The sequence below is a fragment of the Colias eurytheme genome, chromosome 9 (assembly GCF_061535395.1).
Source record: "Colias eurytheme isolate Ceu_HAF_F1 chromosome 9, ilColEury1 Martin Lab GWU primary, whole genome shotgun sequence".
In the NCBI taxonomy this organism is placed as follows: Eukaryota; Metazoa; Arthropoda; class Insecta; order Lepidoptera; family Pieridae; genus Colias; species Colias eurytheme.
This window is the reverse complement of record NC_142988.1, coordinates 11724404-11743718: the sequence shown is the minus strand read 5'-3', so window position 1 is coordinate 11743718 and position 19315 is coordinate 11724404. Positions and strand designations below refer to the sequence as shown.

General features: G+C 35.8%; 2 protein-coding genes across 2 annotated transcripts in view; both read right to left on the bottom strand.

The window, feature by feature from the left end:
* Window positions 1-14354, bottom strand: part of hob (bridge-like lipid transfer protein family member hobbit) — a 28275-nt gene extending 13921 nt beyond the window's left edge. Inside the window, exons 1-27 of the mRNA XM_090105047.1 lie at window positions 14190-14354; window positions 13525-13651; window positions 12840-13136; window positions 12393-12647; window positions 11980-12138; window positions 11571-11660; window positions 10399-10560; window positions 10074-10221; window positions 9604-9822; window positions 9202-9263; window positions 9007-9117; window positions 8403-8709; window positions 7943-8287; window positions 7531-7720; window positions 6864-7032; window positions 6669-6791; window positions 6275-6513; window positions 5850-6022; window positions 5359-5523; window positions 4807-5007; window positions 4317-4510; window positions 3197-3312; window positions 2903-3050; window positions 2261-2488; window positions 1700-1936; window positions 1394-1507; window positions 860-1055 (exon numbers count right to left, since the gene is read on the bottom strand). Coding sequence (XP_089961173.1) covers window positions 860-1055; window positions 1394-1507; window positions 1700-1936; window positions 2261-2488; window positions 2903-3050; window positions 3197-3312; window positions 4317-4510; window positions 4807-5007; window positions 5359-5523; window positions 5850-6022; window positions 6275-6513; window positions 6669-6791; window positions 6864-7032; window positions 7531-7720; window positions 7943-8287; window positions 8403-8709; window positions 9007-9117; window positions 9202-9263; window positions 9604-9822; window positions 10074-10221; window positions 10399-10560; window positions 11571-11660; window positions 11980-12138; window positions 12393-12647; window positions 12840-13136; window positions 13525-13651; window positions 14190-14248 — 4834 coding nt within the window. The 5' untranslated portion in view covers window positions 14249-14354. The remainder of the gene's footprint in view (window positions 1-859; window positions 1056-1393; window positions 1508-1699; window positions 1937-2260; window positions 2489-2902; window positions 3051-3196; window positions 3313-4316; window positions 4511-4806; window positions 5008-5358; window positions 5524-5849; window positions 6023-6274; window positions 6514-6668; window positions 6792-6863; window positions 7033-7530; window positions 7721-7942; window positions 8288-8402; window positions 8710-9006; window positions 9118-9201; window positions 9264-9603; window positions 9823-10073; window positions 10222-10398; window positions 10561-11570; window positions 11661-11979; window positions 12139-12392; window positions 12648-12839; window positions 13137-13524; window positions 13652-14189) is intronic.
* Window positions 14355-15407: 1053 nt separating this feature from the next.
* On the bottom strand, window positions 15408-18530 carry mRpL50 (mitochondrial ribosomal protein L50). The gene is made up of 5 exons (XM_090105893.1): window positions 18374-18530; window positions 18200-18285; window positions 17897-18093; window positions 16718-16837; window positions 15408-15596 (listed from the first exon to the last, which is right to left on the bottom strand). Exons 1-5 carry the CDS (start codon window positions 18416-18418, stop codon window positions 15481-15483), a joined length of 564 nt encoding a protein of 187 aa, XP_089962019.1. The 5' UTR covers window positions 18419-18530; the 3' UTR covers window positions 15408-15480.
* Window positions 18531-19315: the final 785 nt, after the last annotated feature.

The window sequence follows — 19315 nt, the reverse complement described above, 5'->3', positions numbered from 1 at the left end:
TCTATGAGCTGGAAAATTTCTATAAGAAAGGAAAATTTCTATAGACAAGGAAAATTTGTATAAGTCAGGAAAAATTATATACGTCAGGAAATTTTCTATACGTCAGGAAAATTTCCATACGTCGGGAAAATTTCTATAAACAAGGAAAATTTGTATAAGTCAGGAAAATGTATAAAGCCAGGAAAATTTCTATACGCCAGGAAAATTTCCTTGTATTTGAGACAGAAAAATTTCCATAACTCCGGAAAATTTCTACACGTGAGGAAAATTTCTATACGCCAGGAAAAATCCATAAGTCGGGAAAATTTCTATGTCAGGAAAAATTGGCATAAGGCGGAAAAATTTCTATAAGCTGGAAAATTTCTATAAGAAAGGAAAATTTCTATAGACAAGGAAAATTTCTATACGCCAGGAAAATTTCTTTACGTCAGGAAAAATTCTATAAGCCAGGAAAATTTCTATACGTGAGGAAATTTCTCTTTGCCGCAAAAATTTCTTTAAGTCAGGAAAAATCCATAAGTTCCGTACACTTAGATTGGTTGCAAATTTAATACGTAATATGAAATATTATATCGAAAACTTTCCCAAGTTTGCAGAACTTTTGGAATTTTTTCCACGATCATACAGCAAAAAATAATAATTTAATTGCAATTTTAACATTGTTCCGGACTGCGGACAAGGTTGTAAAATGAGATTTATTGTCGTCCCAATGTACCACTCACTTGACCAAAGTTTGAAAACTTTTGGAATTATTGTGAATTGATTGTCTTGACTGACTGGAGTAATTGCTCTAAACCGGTAATAGGCGATTGTGAAGGTAATATTATTATTTATTTAATAAAGTATTTAATTTGCTCACTCAAGCACGCAGTATGCGCGTTCTCATCATCGAGCACGTGCCGCAGGTGCGGCGGGTGCGCGGGCGGCGCGTCCCCCTCCGCGCCCGCCAGCTCGTCGCTGAACACGACGGGCGCCTCGCCGCCCGCCTCGCCCGCCTCCGCCACCAGCGCGGCCAGCATGCCCTCTGCGCACGCGCCGCCGCTCGACCCGCCACCCTGCAGACAAGCATATACACAACATACAGGGTGGAATTTTGTAATGCCATCTGAAGGGAAAGTGTAATGCCATATGAAGGAAAAAGTCGTCTTAATAAATTAACAATTGTTCGCAAAAAAACATTTCATCATTAAAAAAAAATGAAAATAGAACAGCATTTTCAAAAACAAACCAGTTTAAAAAATTAGCATTAAGCCAATTTCAAAAAGTAAACTTACAAACTTAATAACTTAATATATCGAATGAAAGGAAAAGCATGATAACTTTGAGATTTTTTTTTAATTTATCACTGAAACACAAGAACACTGGATATTTAGTGTTTAAATGTTATTATTACTTGTGAAGACGCGGGTGGCGGTGACACTACATCTGTGTCTCGTTGCTGTTTGGGAGACGTTGCGGGCTTCTCTTCTTCCTTTAGAGCTTTTGTTGATAAGTTTTTCTTTAGTTGCTGTAAAAAAAAGCTATCAGTATATAAATAAATAACCTTACTTTAATTAAATGTTAATTTCTTCCTTTTATAGCGGTTTTTCCCATTAGATTTCACATATTAAACAAATAGGTTACTAGATTTTTCTTTTGACATCGACAGAAAAAAGTCTTCTTCGTCTCAACAACTATTAACAATCAGAAACACACTCACCTGCGTCTTAATATACGTATCAATGAGCGCGAACGCCAGATCCCTGTTCAACTTGGTCCAAGCCCCCCTCAGGTCATGCACAGCTAAACGATGCGCAGGCGCAGGGCTGGCTGCCGGGCCCGAGCCCCCCGTCACCCCCGCTACCCCCGCCCCGCTGGCCTCCCGCCCGTAGGAAACTCGACGTACGGATAGGCAATAGCATTTTTCCATTGCGGGGGGACAGAGGAGGGATGGATTCTGCGGATAATGTTGTTTATACGTTATCATATTTTTATAATAAGTTGCGTATCGGAAAATTTGAGGGCAGATTTTTTTTTTGTAGTGAGATGTAGACCTAAGACTTACACCGTATATCAAGTTTATTGTTTCCATAGCGGTATTGTCGTTGTAATGTTGAATCTATCGTAAAGAATACTTCAAGATTTTATATGGAAAATGACATAAATATTATGCCAAGTTATATAACTTCAGAATTATCGAATGTACAATTTCGCAATTATAAATATCATTACAAGTAGACGGAATAACAAGGTTTAAAAAACATAATGTATCAATAACTACCTCCTCCCCATCTTTCTCCTCATGCGGCTGTTGCGCGGGCGTTTTGAGCCATATCTCTACGTCGTTAAGGTCGCAATTCATATACAGCGTCGCCCACACTGCCCGTGCACGACGTATTAACGCGTCTGACCCGGGCACAAGGGACAGGCGGTGACGGGAGCCGCATGTCACACGCACGCCCAGCATCTCTATACCGCGCTGCATGGACGAGGACGACCAGTAGAACACCTGAAAATTATATTGTTTACATTAATTAACACATAAAAAAAACTTGAGCGATGTCAAGGGACATCCGGAATCCGGATGGAAAGAAGTGATAAGTTAGAGAGAGACAGACAGAGAACCACGCGCACGCCGCACGCCACACAACTCTAGCAAAAAGTGTCGTGACAAATTTTATGTAAGAATTTTTTCCGTCTAGCCCCCTTTCACAACGCGCGATAAGGAACTTCGTTCCAAAACTTGATTGGTTTTTTTGTCAACATAAAGTAGAGATACTTTAACAGATTTCATCCTATGAAACAAAAAAATATCCTGAAAATTCGTGATTTTTTTTTAATAAAAGAGCACCGTTCCAACGGACGCATGTGTATATAACTTCAAATTCAAACTACAAATAAGATAAAATTCGACGTAAATTACCTGCAGGTTGTGTAATGTAAGCGAGACGGCTACATTCCTATAGTGCCTTGACAGTTGAGGCTTTCGTGGTTTTAAGTTGTTGAACACGCGTCCGCGTCGTGTGGGCCGCGTTGTGCCCGATAATATTAGTTTCAAACTTTCAAACCATCTAGAATAAAGAAATGTAAATGTTCAACTACCTTCATTCTCTTAAACTTAAAAACGTAAAAAACAGAGATATAATATAGATAATCAAATTAATAAACATGGAATAATTTGAATGTAAGTAATTGAATATAAAAATTTTCATTTTACCTGAGAGTACTGCCGTATAACAGTAAAACAGGGCCATCTCCCTCAATCGGCTTTGTATCCATACTCAAATGCAGATCGACACCTTGCGAGCGAAACGCTCTGTACGAATCGTGCTCCTACAACAGATAACATGCTTTTATGTTCTTTTTTTTTTTCGTTTTATAAAATACAAGCGGTCCGCCCCGGCTTCGCCCTTCGTACATATTTACGTTTTCTCTACTTCAAGGAAAACGGGTTTAATTTTCATATATATAGAAAGAAAGAAAGAAAGATCATTTATTTGACTCCACAAAAAAATAACACGCACACAATACAATTAGATTAAGACAATACAATTCAAACACAGTAAAATTAAAATATACATAACTAAATTAAAAGATATAAAATTAAGAAGTGGAGCCAAAATGGTAGCCACTCAGCATAAATTGCAACGCAGCTGTTGCAACACTGATTTTCAGTGGCCCCTCTTTGAAGCGATTGGAGCGGCAGTGCGTTCAAAAATATAATATTATGATATAATGTAAACTAATAAGAGCAAAAACATGTACTTACTTAAGATAATTTAACATGACATATAAATAGATAAATGTTTAAAATTAAATCATAATCTTATATATAAAAATGAATCGCAAAATGTGTTGGTAAGCGCATAACTCGAGAACGGCTGAACCGATTTCGATAATTCTTTTTTTATTGTATTCCTTGAAGTACGAGGATGGTTCTTATGTAGAGAAAACGTAAACATGTACCACGGGCGAAGCCGGGGCGGACCGCTAGTAATAAATATAGATTTATAATATTAGTAGGATTGTATTTAAATTTATAATATACAACATTGAACCTATATAATATTATCGTTCGTAAAATAAGTACATACGGCCATTTTTGGAGCATGTGGTGTGTTGTGAGTGTGGTTCTTTCGTGTGCGTTACGTTTTGTCGATATGTTCTATCCTGTTGTGTCATGATGTGTTCTGTTGTGATGTGTTGTTTCGTTTTGTGTTTTGTTATTTTGCGTTTTGCCATGTCATCTTGTGTTATGTTGTACTTTGTCGTATTGTGTATTTTTATGTGGTGTTATGTTGTGTTGAGTGTCATGTTATATCGTGTCGAATCGTTACCTGATTGCTGGAGTACTCGGGCAGTCGCGTGGGCGCACAGGGCGCGACGGCGTGGTGGTCGCGCGGGTCGGCCACAGCCTGCCAGCCCAGCTTGATGCTGAGCCGCAGCGCGGGCACGCGCAGCACGCGGCAGTCGTCGTACTTGCTGGCCGTGCGGACGAACACTTTCAGCTCGCCGAGGAAGCCGAGTTTACCTGGCATTAATAATATTTTAGTTTGTTTTAATAATAAAACTAACCGCTGCAGTAATAAGTAACAACAATGTCGGGCAATGATATAAATACAATTAACATCATCTAAATCTTTGATCTTGAAGTCATCATATTAAAAAAAATCATCAAAAATAAATTTGAATTTTAGTCTTTATAGCATTGAATAGCTTCAAATAATTCAATAGATTCTGAATTTTTAAAGCATACAAAAAATGGATCACGAGGCGGCATTCGAACACGCGTCTTTCACCAAAAAAATAAATAAGTTTAAACCTTACCATTAGTCCAGTCCAACACCAAATCGGTCCACGTCACCTCCATTTCCTCAGTCGTATTGTAGGGGTCAAGTGAAACGTGCAGCAGACACGTGAATTTAGCGCAGTTAAGCGTGAGTCTGCCGTGGAACAGTAATCGAACCTTGTCCCACCAAGTCAGGGGAGCTGATGGGTCGAGTGACGGGCGCGATACTTGGTCAAACGCTGCAAAGATTTACAGGGCATTTTTATAAAAATTAATACTATAATTGAACAACTGGAAGAAAAGATTAATTTTAGTTGCAAATAAAGTGCATACAAGGCGCTAATTAAAGGGACGGGAAAGGATAGCTCACTAATTACGACATTCTGAATTTTCCTTCAACGCAACCTGAGAAAATTTACTTATCCTGTACTCAAAAAACAGAATCATTTTAAACAAGCATAAAATGAACCTAAAGTAACTGAATTCACCAAAACAAATTCTTGAAAAAAAATACCAAAAAAATAAAAAAAATAAAAACAGGTCGCGTATCAACTAAGTAACAATAATTTTTCCACTCAACGCCGACTCACCCAAATTACAATGCGCGATGACCGGCTCCCAGCAGGGTCCAAACGCATAGCTGTACTCCGTCATCTCGCAGCACAGATCGTAGTACCACTTGAGCGGCATCATGCTGCGTTCTAGTTCGAACTTGCCCCATGGCTCACCCTGGTCTATAACCACTGTGCGGACCGCTGGAAAGGAGGTATGAGTTTTAAATGTAGAAATCAAGTAGTATTCCAAACAAAATAGAGATCAATATATTTACACTAATATTAGAGCGCTGAATTTGTTTGAAGACGTTAATTGCAGGAATTGCGGGTAGGAATTGAAAAAACAGTTTGTTTAGTTCCATATAACACGCTACGACCAATAAGGAAGAATAAGAAAATCAACTTTTTATACTACAATAAAAAAAAACAAAATATTTTCTACGCGATACCTATGTTTCTGTCTATCAGGTTTTGAATAAAAATAATTTATTCTTTAAAAAAAAAAACATTTTTGTATCTTATCATACCTCTGGGTGGAGCCTGTTCTTCTGCAGCGAGCATGGTGCCCCATAGCCTCATCTCGCTCATACTTAGTAGCGGTTGCGGAAAATCGCGCAGGCGCAGCTGCCACGACGCCACTGAGACGTTAATCATGCGGCACCACAGTGTTGTGAATTCTATGCCTTCTTCTGGCCACGGACTGTGAAATAAAATGAATTTGTGAGAAAACTAGCAGTTACAATTTTCTGAAAATACAAAAAATGGCATTGTTATTAATTATTTAAACATAAAAAAATCTACACATAATTTTGTTTCAAACGTACAATACCTGTTTTGATCGTACGTTCACAAAACGTGTCAGTGGTCTTGGATTTCACGAAGTTGGTCACGTGCGCACGTGCCTACATTCGCCTGTGCTGCAAGGGGGTTATCCACTGGTGCAGGGGCTCACCTGTCGCAGTCGATGTCCCGCAGGCGGCGCGCGGCGTGTGGCGCGCCGTGCAGCGCGGGGTCGGCCAGCGCCAGCAGCGCGAGGCGCGCGAGGCAGCACGCCACGAGGCGGCTGCGCGGCGGCGGCGCGGCGCGGCACCGCTGCACGTAGATCTGCGCGTCCTTCTGCCGCAGCGCCGCGTACAGCTCCTCCACCTTGCCCGCCGGTAAAAATAGATGCGGCTTGCATAGCTCTTGCACCTGACACACAATTCAAACATTCACCATCAGCAAATTCTTTAATATTTTAAAGAAGAGAAAAATAAGCACCATAAAAAAGGCCCTAAAATCCTTCCAACAAAATCCAAAAAAAAAATCACAAACGGACAAATTAAGTAACAATCCGCCTCACTCACCTTAGCATCTAGCATAGTCCGCCGCTTCTGACTCTCCTTATATTCATCTTCGAGAAGTTCATAATTGTCTCGCAGTTTAACTTCAAACGGATCATCGCTCATTTCGATCAATATCTCTTCGATCTGAAAGGAAAAACAAGACATTAACAAAAAAATTTCACTACCAAAAAAATTCAGCTACAGATATAAATTGACCTTTATGTGCAGATCGCTAGGCAGAGGGCTATCCTGGGTGAAGGGCTTCTTCTTAATCCCGTGCACGTGCTTGATCCACTTGAACAGCGACACAAAGTCGCCCTGCACCGCCTCAGCGAAGCGATGCTTGTACGGGAAGATCACGCGGATCGAGTCTATGTTCACTGACCTATAAAATTTGGAAATATGTGGTATAAAACAAAAATTTGCTTTTTAACGTGTCAAAAAAATTACATTTTTTTTACTAAACATAATTCGAATATTAGAACTTTGACTTCAATAATAAATTCTGCCCTATAAATATAAATTTATAAAGAATAGAAAAAATTCGATCACGAGGCGGGACTCGAACCCGCATCCTTCCCGGGACGGGTGTGTCCCTTCAGACACATAAAACTGAAAGAATAGAATAAATTCGATTGCTCTGGCGGGTCACGAGTGGCTGAGTTGGTCAGGCATCCGCCCCAGAATGGCGCGAAGGATGCGGGTTCGAGTCCCGCCTCGTGATCGAATTTTTTCTATTCTTTATAAATTTATATTTATAAAGCATTTGAATGCCATAAAACCAAAAATATAAATTCAACAAATTCTGCCCTGTTTGGATCACAAAAAAACACAAATTAAAAGGTGAATAATGGCCAATAAAATTTCCAGTTATTTGACTTACCAAACTTTATTCCACATAAGTTTGAATCCCTCATTAGCTTTCCTCTCAATCCTGATATCTGGATCATCTGACACTCGCTCCATAGAGTACCCCTCTACTGTGATGATCTCATCTCCATTCAATATCATCTTGAGTTGACTCCAAACTATGGACAGACCTATCTCGTGGTCGTACGCTATTGTCATGTCATCTAAAATGGTGAATTATAACTTTAGTTGTAAAATAATACCTATAATATAATATCATATTAAAATGTTTGCTGTATATGTATAAGTTAATGTTCTGTTTTAGGCAAAACTAACTAGTTTAAAAAATATGGGTGATCTAACTAGATCACCCATAATTTTTCTGCCTTTAAATAAAAATTCATGATTAAAAATTCGTAACAGTTAATAAAAGAATTATAACTTACCAGTAGAAAACACCATACTATTTTCTTTGGACAGTGCAAGTCCCAAATTAGTTTCAGTCTTAAAGGAAACTCGCCAATCTGTCGCCATCTCTTTCTTCTTTGAAGATGCTGTACCATCTATTTCTCTTCTTTCTTTCAAATCTCGGGTAAAGCCTCTAAATGCTCTTATAAATGTCAATATCTTAAGATACAAGTTAGGACTCCATTCAAATTCAACATTTTCCAAGAATTGGAAGTCTAACAAAACTGAATTTCTTTCTTTCGACGGAATACGCTCAATTCTAGCTAATTTCACGTAGAAAAAAGATGAGAGTATTTCATCAGATCTATGACAGGGTACATTTCCTGTAACAAGAGTTTTAAACTTTTGATTCACTTCACTTTAATCCAAATATTTTTTATCCTGCATAAAAGCATATGACGACATATTATTTATTTAATTATTAAAACCTGTCCTTACCTTGATATGGAACAATTTCAACCATTTTCAACCCGGATATAACAGCACCTGATTTACTTTTAGATTTCTCCAACGTAATAGCATCTATCCTGGTCATGAGGCAAATATTATCACTAACTATAAGAAACAGATTAATGTGCGACAGAGCCACGTTCACAGACACATTGTGAGTGGTCTCTGTGGTGTCTACAGTAGGAACTTTCTTAGCGGGGCCTTTAAACTGGTTGATATTATCGACGAGAGATAAAACTGTCTCTGCAAGAGCCGGACTCCATTCTAAACGGAGACAGTCCATCATTGCCTCTATCTGAAAATAAAATCATTGGTATGTAATACAATGTAAAAATACTCTTTGGTTTTAGAACACAATATCAGGTTTTTACAAGAAGTTTTAAATCCTATTTATCACACATTTTTAAATAAAAATTTTAAACGTTATTCTGCCTATTGAAATCTCTTATCGAAAGGTCAATAAGTCAAGGTCATCAATTATGATTTACTTCTTATATCCACTTAAAAATACAATTTATTTTCATTTCACCGCTATAATCGTAAATTAGACACGATAATATCTTTGCCCTATACATTATACAGTGTAGCCTACCTTAGAATGCGCCGGCGCATGCGCCCCCCACTTAACAAGAGCCACCGCAAGCAGCGCCCCGCCCCACGTGTGCGCGCGCCTCGCGCCCGCCTCACCCCGCACCCCGCCCGCCTCACCCCGCACCCCGCCCGCCTCACCCCGCCCCGCGCTCGCCTCGCTCCGCCCCGCGCCGCGCAGGCCCCGCCCCGTGCCCGCCCACCCACCGTCTATTAGCAGTTCTGCACTCCATTGGCGACCAGTTGACTTGTATGTCTCTTCTGGTGTGATATGAAAAAAAATATATAAGAATCTATGTATAAAAATTGGCATATTCCTAGTGTATGTATCATAGGAACATTTTGTTAAATTTGATGTTTTTTGTTTAATGGCAATCAAATGCTTTATAAATAAGCAAATTTATGAAGTAAAAAAAATTCTATTCCTTATAAATTTATAACATTTTCTTAGTTTTAGCACTTTAAAAAAAAAGCTTGTGTGACGAGCACACGTGTCATAAGTGAAACTTTTTTGGCAAAATTCAAGAGATATCGGTATCTCGATATCAACGCCTTAAGAAAATGATGTTGAAAAATCTACCTATTCACTCGCTCAACTCACCAGTAGTATCCAACAGCTGATCGAACTTGACCTTCAGTCCACTGCAGCCCACCGTGAAGCCCTCCCCCGCGGGCCCCGTGAGGACCGGCTCCCCGCGGGTCCCGGACCCCGGGGCCCCGCGCACCCGACTAGTGCGTATGAGCACAGCGCGCAGTTCTGCGCAACCTTGTAGTGCACAGCTACGGGACATGCGCGACCACCACGCTTCCGCATCCCAAGCTAAAATATAATGCAAACATAAACGGTAAAATAAATAAGTAAACGGTAAAATTTAAAAAATAGACTATGTTCTTTCCGTGTCACGCAACAGATAGAAAAGAGAAAATGTACTTTGAATAATCAATTTAAAATGTGAATGTACTTACGTGTTCATTTCGATTCGTAAACCAATTTTATTTGGTTTACAAAATGATAAAATTTCAAGACAACTTCTTCATTTTTATAATTTAAAGCATAAAAATAATACTTACATTTCTGCTTAGGTTCTGGGATTTGCATGGATCGTGAGCTCTTGATCCTTTGAAGTATTGTGGAATACCACATAAATACGTTTCTGTGTTCGTATGTCACGTTTAACGTGCTTATTATGAGGTATAGGTTTAAAACACCCTTTTCCAACTGAAAAAAAAGGGTTATAGCATAATTTTTTTTTAGTTACTAATTAAGATTTAATAAAAAAATGTTCCTCTCCATCATTATTTCTAGTTTGCAAGTATGTTTACCAAAAAAATCGTAGTACAATCATTATACCATTCACATCACACACCCAAGCAAAAATCAACCTTATCCCCATACCTTAGCATCCAATTTCAATTTATTCAGATACAGCAGCGTGTCATCTCTCGCGGTGACTTGGAAGCAGTCCATTTGGTATGCAACGTACACTTGCGGTAGACTGAGTACTTCTGCACCGATCGCACTCACTACCACTGATGCTGCACTGAATCTTGAGTTCACCTGAAGAAATACAATTAAATTTTAACTTCACTATATAACATACTAGCGACCCGCCCCGGCTTCGCACGGGTGCAATGCTGATAATAAATACACTACAGAAAAACTGTGAACGTTGTATATAAAAACATAGCGGCCGGTACCGCCGCAAACGCTACGTCCCGCAATTTTTAAATCTGTAATATCTTCGAAAATATTCACTTAAATCAAACGGTGTAAAGGGCCATATAGATCTATATTAAATGAACAATGTATTCAAGGTATTTAAATGGTTAAGGATTAATGCTGTATTGGTTAAAATCGCTTCGAAAATTAGCCATTATTTGTCGTAAAAAGTAAATGACAAAAAAAAGTTATTGTGGGTTATCCATAAGAGATAGACATATACCATCGCGGACTTTTCTGTAGACCTTTTCAATGTGTATAAAACTTAGTACATTATTTTGATAAAACTCGTAGGGTTCAGCCTGCGTTTGCAATGTAAGCGGGAAAAAATGTAATTTTTTACGACATCACATTAGAAACCTCAAAAATAACAGTACTTCTCCACTATTTGATGGATGTTATTATACATATAAACCTTCCTCTTGAATCACTCTATCTATTAAAAAAAACCGCATCAAAATCCGTTGCGTAGTTTCAAAGATTTAAGCGTACATATTTTCGTACATTCCCTATGTCCCTTACATAGGGACATAGGGACAGGGAAAGCGACTTTGTTTTATACTATGTAGTGATTATTATGTTTCTACGATTCCATTCGTATTTACTTTTTTAATAAAAAAAGAAACACGAATTATCTTAAAAAGTGGAAGTGTTTTTAATGTTTATGTAAGAATATCATCACAATGAAATTTAGTCCCTTACTTAAGTGAAAACTTTATTATGCTTTATGAAAGAATGAAAATTAAGAATTCTCAAATAGTGTATGTTGTACACAAATAACATATTTGTAACACTAAATTTATCTACAACACAAATACCATGACTAATGACTATATCAATTTCCTTACTTGTAAACTCTGTAGTGACACTTCAAAGCGCGTGTTGGTGATATTATCGACGCACGCAACTGACGCGGGTCCAATTTTCAAACTAAATATCTGTAAATAATTTAAGAAATTATTTTATCATATGAACTGCCATGCAATAGCAATAGTAACAAGTCTCATTCTGGCAGAGTACATAATTGATCAGATACTTATCCTTAAGAAAAAACCATTTGCTTGCGATTGAATGCAGTTGGTTACGAATTAAATTTTTCGACAAATTACAATGTCAAGGGGAGCTATCACGCGAGATTGTATTCTCAGTTTTTCATATTTTTAACACAACATTTCACTTTAGACACTAACTAATTTGAGAACTAAATTGTTCATCAAAATATAAAGTATCAAGTAAAAGCCATCTAAATTAGCTTACCTTTGGTATAACAGGAGAGAGTCTAGGTATGAGAGAGACGAGGTGATCTTCACTAGACACTGGTGTTGTTACAGGTTTCCTTCTCTTGTTCTTTTGTAAAAATATATACAAATCATCTTGCAGCACCACTGATGGGTTACTTACTACTGTGTGGATTTTCTGAAAGATGAACATTATTTATTAAGAAGAATTTAAAATTGAATGCAATTATCAAATTATATATATCCTTTTTATTGTTCTAATAGATTTTTTTTTTCTAACCTTATTGTCATGTTTGGGTTGGTGTTAAATAGTTAAACAAATTGTAATTGGATTTCTACTCACATTAAAATTACATATTTTGATGAATAACTACAATCAAATATCACACATACAAATTACTTATTAGTCATAAACTGAATTAAATAAATCACCTCAACATTCAAAGGCCCATCAGCCTTCACAGTTCCTTCGACCAGCACACTACACGCGGCATCCACTAGAGTATTCCCCCCGGCCATAACCTTAGCCTCCGCCTCTACAACATTAGCAGAGAACACTAGAGCCCTCGCTGGGCCCCCCGCAGCACCATCAGCATGGACTTCTGAAGCTTTCGCATAGACATACCAGCCATTGTCTGTCCCACTGTGCAATGTTAGTGATGCATTGAATATGTGCACACCCATGAACTGTAAAATAAGATAATTAAAATTAGCATGAAAAATGTGAAAAAAATGACAATAAAATTAAGTACACAAAAGAAACATGCTCTTTAATGTTATTTCTTAAAATACTACAAAATAAACTTATTTCAATTTGAAAAAAATATAATTGAATAAAGATTTGAAGAAGAAATAATTAATATTGGATTAATCTAATACCTGAGCAAACATAATCAAACTGGGTGGCAGTTTCTTATCCCTAAAATCCAGCAGTTTATGTTGTTTCAAGCCACATAGTTCCTTCTCTAATGCCTGTATATTGCTGCTATCATCTACCATTGCTTCTTTGGAACTTGAGTTCTGTTTCGACAGCAGTGGCTTAAGGATTGTCTCAACGACAGCATTTCTCTTCTCTTCTGCATTGTTTGTCACCTTGAGGGACTTTATCACAACTGACACCAGCTTATTTATTTCTGAATTAAAGCAGCTGCTTCGAAAGGATACTTCATCTATGTGCTGTAAAATAATGTTTGGATTGGTTTCAAGAAAACTTTAGATATAAGAAATATCAATAATTTCAGCTGTATGTAAAATCACGTATAAAATGAATAATCTAAAACAAGGAGCAAAAACAGCAAAGTGGCCGAAAATAATGTATTACTACTTCCCACAGTAATCTTATATATTACATAAAACTCAAAGGTGACTGATATAGTGATCTATCAACGCACAGCCCAAACAACTGGCCTTATCGGGCTGAAATTTGGCATGCAGGTAGATGTTAGGACGTAGGCATCCGCTAAGAAAGGATTTCCCGAAATTCTTGTGGGAACGGGGACAAACGGGGATGCACGTACAAAGTCGTGGGCGGAAGCTAGTAAAGTATATGTTTTTGACTACTTACTATAGAATAGCCATCCTTCGATAGACTCACATCCCGTAATATAAGTTTCAGGACAGCTATCCTCCCAATTTTCAGTTTGATGTGGTATTTTCTTTTGAACAGCCATGATAATAATGTAGGCAATAACCTGTAGGATGTATTTTACAATAAATTTATGGTTATTTATGATAGCTGTGTTGGAAAAGGTGTTAGCCCCTCTTACGGGACATGAAAGTACTTTTTTTAAGTAAATTATCATTCACTTTTTTGGTTATAAAGTAAATCAAGATAAGGTAAAACCATAATATTCATAAAAGATAGTTTAAAAAAATACAATAATGTGTCTTGATATTCCAATAAGATTTCAAATTTAATTTGTACCATTAGCTGTTACTAAGCAAAGTATTTTGCTTGTCATCAGATAATATCCGCTGGAATGGAAAGCAAACATCCGCTGACACAGAAAAAATTAATTGCTAAGTTTACAAGACAAACAATACACAACAGAAATTTTGATTAAAATAAAAACAGATGAATCATCACCGCACTATACCTATTAATTATAAGAAAGATTTCGTAGCATTTATTTACAGTTATCTTAAATCTTGATTTTACGGGCAATTAACCGAAAAGTTTTAAAGAATTCACATCGGGCAAAAAACAAACAAACCGAAACCAAAACTCACCACGATACACAAGAGTAAATAAGAATAAATGTGAGGAACAGTACAAGAATAGGATTCATTGTAATGTTTTAAGGCATTTCTATTATTGATTTATTTCTTCTGATAGTAAATACATTTATTTTTCAATATATTTTCGGAAGAAATTCACAAATCACAACTTCTTGCTCGCTCAAATGTAAATTGAGAAACGTCAATAGACAGCTGACAGACGTCATTTATTTGTATTTCATTAATGACAGATGGTTTTCCGTTCAGTAATTTTAAAATAATATACAATATGAAAAAGAAGGTCTTTCAGTCTTCAGATAAAACTTAGAATAACTGTACTACACGGTTAAAATCACACGGTAAAACCTACAAGCAAGTATTTCTATATCTAATGTGTTGTTCTCTTACATCACTGCAAAGTGTTATCAAAATTCGTTCAAACCCGTGTATTCTGGCCTAGGGCATAAAATTAAGTACAGTCTACAAATAAATTATCTAAGCTTATAATACATAAAAAAGACGTGTGGCACTCGGGGACTGCCGCGGTAAAGCTATTGCATAGCATGACTTCAAGCCACACCTCCGTGTCCGTCGGAGTGGGGAGCGTGAGGTTTTTTCGTTACGGAATTTCTCGATTCGGTCCCCGCGCTCAAGGCCCGCGATAGAAGCTAGAATAGCTTAATAAAAATAATAATTAAGATCCGTATTTCGTTCGTCCGATTTGTATGTAAACCCCATGGGGAATAAAATATGTTGATATCCCGTGGATATACCCTTTTGGGTTCGCCTATATACGTTTTATTAACTACTGCTTGAACTAATAAGACCTAACTTCAAAAATAGTTATTTCTCATACCCACAGCTCATACCTATACGTATAAAAAATCATAGTCATTGACAATAATATTGTTTTTAATTGTACTTGTTTATGAGATAAATAAATTTCTTTAAACCAAACTATATTATATTATTTGTTACTCTTCGCAAAATGCTGATCAGTGATCCGAATTGTATTCGATTTAGGAGAAATACAGATTACTCAAATATATACTGGTAGAGAGTTCTTTAATATTTTTTCACAAAATATGTATACTAATCGTAATTTAAGATCCAATATAAATTTTAATAACATTGCTCTCTATATATGTACTTAAATACATTTGGATAAGATTTTAATTATATAAATAAGTTCATTAAATAATTGAGCATATGGTAGAAGAAAACAACAAAAAAGCTCTAACATTTTAATTACAATTATTCTATAACACTATCTTATAAAATTGTATACTTAATACAACATAATTTAAGGCCAAGATCTCTTAGCATTGTAGCCTTCATACTTCTTGCGCGTTTTCAATCCAGAAACAATTGTAGAGCTCTGAGGGAATGCTGACTGACCATTCATTAGTGTATCCTTGTCTGAAAATGAAAAAAAAAATACATTACTGTAAATGTTTATTTAAGTAAATTTTTTGTTGATATGGGTTACAAATTTTCAACTCCATACAAGTTCATATACTATACTTGTTTTATTAATTGGAAAAAGAAAGGAGAGAACGAACTAAATGTAACCTTTTTATTGTAATGTAGTTAAAATATATTAATAACAATTAAGGCTGTGTACGCGGTCCGTGCGCTGTTTGGCTCAAATATGTGATTTTTCAAACCAGATTGTCCATCAACCACTTATCTTACAAACATATGAATTACTAATAATTTTAGGAAATTTTATTGTCTTTGTAGTTAGTTAAGAGTTTTTTTCAATTAATACAGTATTTCTGAATACCATCAAGATAACTGAGCCGATGATTACTTGATTTCACTTTTAGTGTCAATTTCGAAGCTAAAAACATCTGAAATTGCTGACAGATCTAACACACAATTATTTTTAACTAACTGCAAAAATCCTTATTAAAATAGTTAGTTAAAAGATTTTTTTATTTTGGACTCCTAACTTACGAAATTAAAATCCGAACAATGTGAATTTTTTTAGAAATTATAGTCGACAAAATGATTATTTTCACCAAGATATTTGACTTTATTGAATATAATTTATACATATTGCAATAAAAGAATGTCTTACTTATAAGATAAAATTTAAAAAATCAACTAAGGTACCTCTATTATTTTTCTACAATTTTTTTTAAAGTACTATAAAACACTGCGCGCGACCCGATTAAAATCAGTCGGCAGCGAGCCTTTCCAGAGAGAGGACATGTAGCTCGGCGCTCTCCTGTGGACCTATGCTGTTCATAGTAAAAGGATAGCGCAAGCCGCGATCTATCGTAATAGATCGCGGAGTTTTTGACTTGCGTTAAATAGAATATGCGCTCTTAATGAATCTATACTAATATTATTAAGCTGAAGAGATTGTTTGTTTGAATGCACTAATCACAGGAAGTACTGGTCCAATTTGAAAAATTATTTTGGTGTTACATAACCCATTTATCGAGGAAGGCTATCCTATAATATAAGGAGGGCTTCTATAACATTAGAAATGAAGTTGTAATTAATATATAATAAAAAAAAATTAAACATACCAGGGTGGAATCGAACATAGTCTCCTTGCACATGAAGGTTTTTAGGTAGTTCCATTTTCTTAAGAGCATCAAATGGAGTGCACACATCAACAGGGGTTTCATAGAAGTCCAATAAGTCATCTGAAATCATCATTAGAGCAGATTAAAGTAAACTTTAAAGTAAGTACTATTATAATCACTACATAGTATAAAACAAAGTTGCTTTCTCTGTCCCTATGTTCCTTCTTAGGCTTTTTTTTTTTTTTTTTTATTTATTTATTATCAGAAACAATAAGGTTTACAAACATAAGTGTACAGTTGTGACTTAAAAAACCACTGAGGTTTATAGTGATGTTCGTATTTATATAATGACAATTTCGGTTTAACTGTTCTCTTAAATCTCTTAAATCTTTGAAACTGGTTTTTTTAATAGATAGAGTGATTCAAGAGAAAAGTTTTAGTATATAATTTATTAAGGTTTTAGACAAAGCGGGCGAAGCCGCGGGTGGTAAACTAGTAAAGAATATTTAAAAGCAAAGGAAGATGCACAAGAAATTGGTTGAAAATGTCTACGTATAGTAGTTATTCAGTGATATTTAACCCATTGACCACCGAGCGCCCCGATCGGGGCGCAACACAATAGTTTATCTATTGTGTCTGTGATTCCGGGGACTGATGGATTAAATTAATTTCAGTATCATCTAATAAGGTGCTGGATAAGTCTTTCTAAATTTAAAAGAGGTTTATTTTTGTAAAATAACTCAAAGGATTCAATATAATAAAATTTTACAATAGAAGCAAAATAAAGAGAATTGAGATAGAAAAAGTATATGTTCCTTAACCCATTGACCACCAAGCGCCCCGATCGGGGCGCGACACAATAGATTATCTATTGTGTCTGTGATTCCGGGGACTGATGGATTAATATATTTATGTTTTCTGTATCTAAATTAGCCCATTTATTCAATACTAGCTTCCGCCCGCGGCTTCGCCCATGTGGTGTTTTGATAAAAGGTACCCTATGTTCTTTCTCAGGGTCTAAAAATTGTCTGTGACAAATTTCATCAAAATCAGTTGAGAGGTTTTAGCAGGAAAGCATAATAGACAGACAGACAGACAGACAGACAGAGTTACTTTTGCATTTATAATATGTATTATAATATTAAATATTCTTATAAGTAGGGAAGTAGGGATACATACCAACTGTTTCAATTGTATGAAGCAAAGAATTTGGTACACTATGTCCAGTCTCTTCATAGCATGCCTTTAGTACGTTAAATTTTACTTCCAAAGATTCAAACTCAGAATCATCTTTAAGCCCACTGCTGGTACAAATTTTAAGTACTGTCTCCTGAATGTTGGTTGGTGGATCCCAAGGCTTGTTTGGCCGTAGAAATCTAGAAGAAATAATTGTGTAAATTATTGTAAATTAATGTTTTCTTAAGCAAAAATTACAAACGTTTTGAACGGAATTAAAGAAAAAATAGGTATGAGTATTTTTACCCTCTTGAAGCCAAGGATTCTGCTGCAGCTTGCAATTTTTTATCAACTTTAGGCACTTTCTTTTGTTTATTTCTAACACAAATTACCTGAAATTTACGGTTTACATATCAATTAATTGGTCAAAATTTTTATAAATGGGATTTTATTCAAATAGTAAAAGGTAAAAATCCAAACCTGAAACCTTGCACGAGTGACTGGTAGTAAAAAGTTCCTGAACATATTGAAATATTTAGTTCACAAATTAAAATGAATTAAACGTATTGAATATTCGTCAATTTATTTTTTTAACCTGCAAATTAAAATTCCATAAACATAACTCAGATTTGACATTTACATTGTGTAATGACAAGTTTCCCTAACACGCATTCATACATATATTTTGACACTAAATTCAAAATAATTATTATTATTTCGTCATTGGTTTACATTCGAGCGTTGCTTTTTTATATTAAGAAACAATTTTTAATAATTTTTATGATATATTTATAACATACCGTAAAACGGGGTGAATAGAATTCACGGGGTGAATAGAAATATTCTTGGGAAAAAGTCTAAAAGCCTGATATTTGAGAACTACTTCAAAAATCGCAATAGTGTTTTTAGTTTTTACAATGGCAACATTTTTTTGTTGGTCTGACAACATTTGAATAGTATGAAGTTAGCAATTTATGTCAATAAGTGAGTTCAAAGTGCAACGGTTGTATGTATGTCTTTTGTGCTCTTATTAACTTCTCTCTAGTTATTATCTAAATTGTGTTTTTGATTGTGAAATAACTTTATTCAACGGTGAAGTGTATCCAGAATAAATTGAAAAGGTAAGTTTTACTGATTAGTTTGATTTTTATTGGTAAATTAGTAAAATAATTGCACCCATAAATATTTATGATTAAGAGGTGAATAGAGACGACTGAGGGGTGAATAGAAACGCCATATGAGGTGAATAGAAACGGCAAAGGGGTAAATAGGAACGAGAAAGGGTTTAATAGAAACGCGAAAGGGGTTTTTAGAAACGCTTTTGATAGGGTTGGCACTTTATGCAGGTTGTTGAGTTTTAACTTTATTACCTAAGTACCTACATTTTTAAAAAGTTGATTTTTTAATATTTAATAATTAATT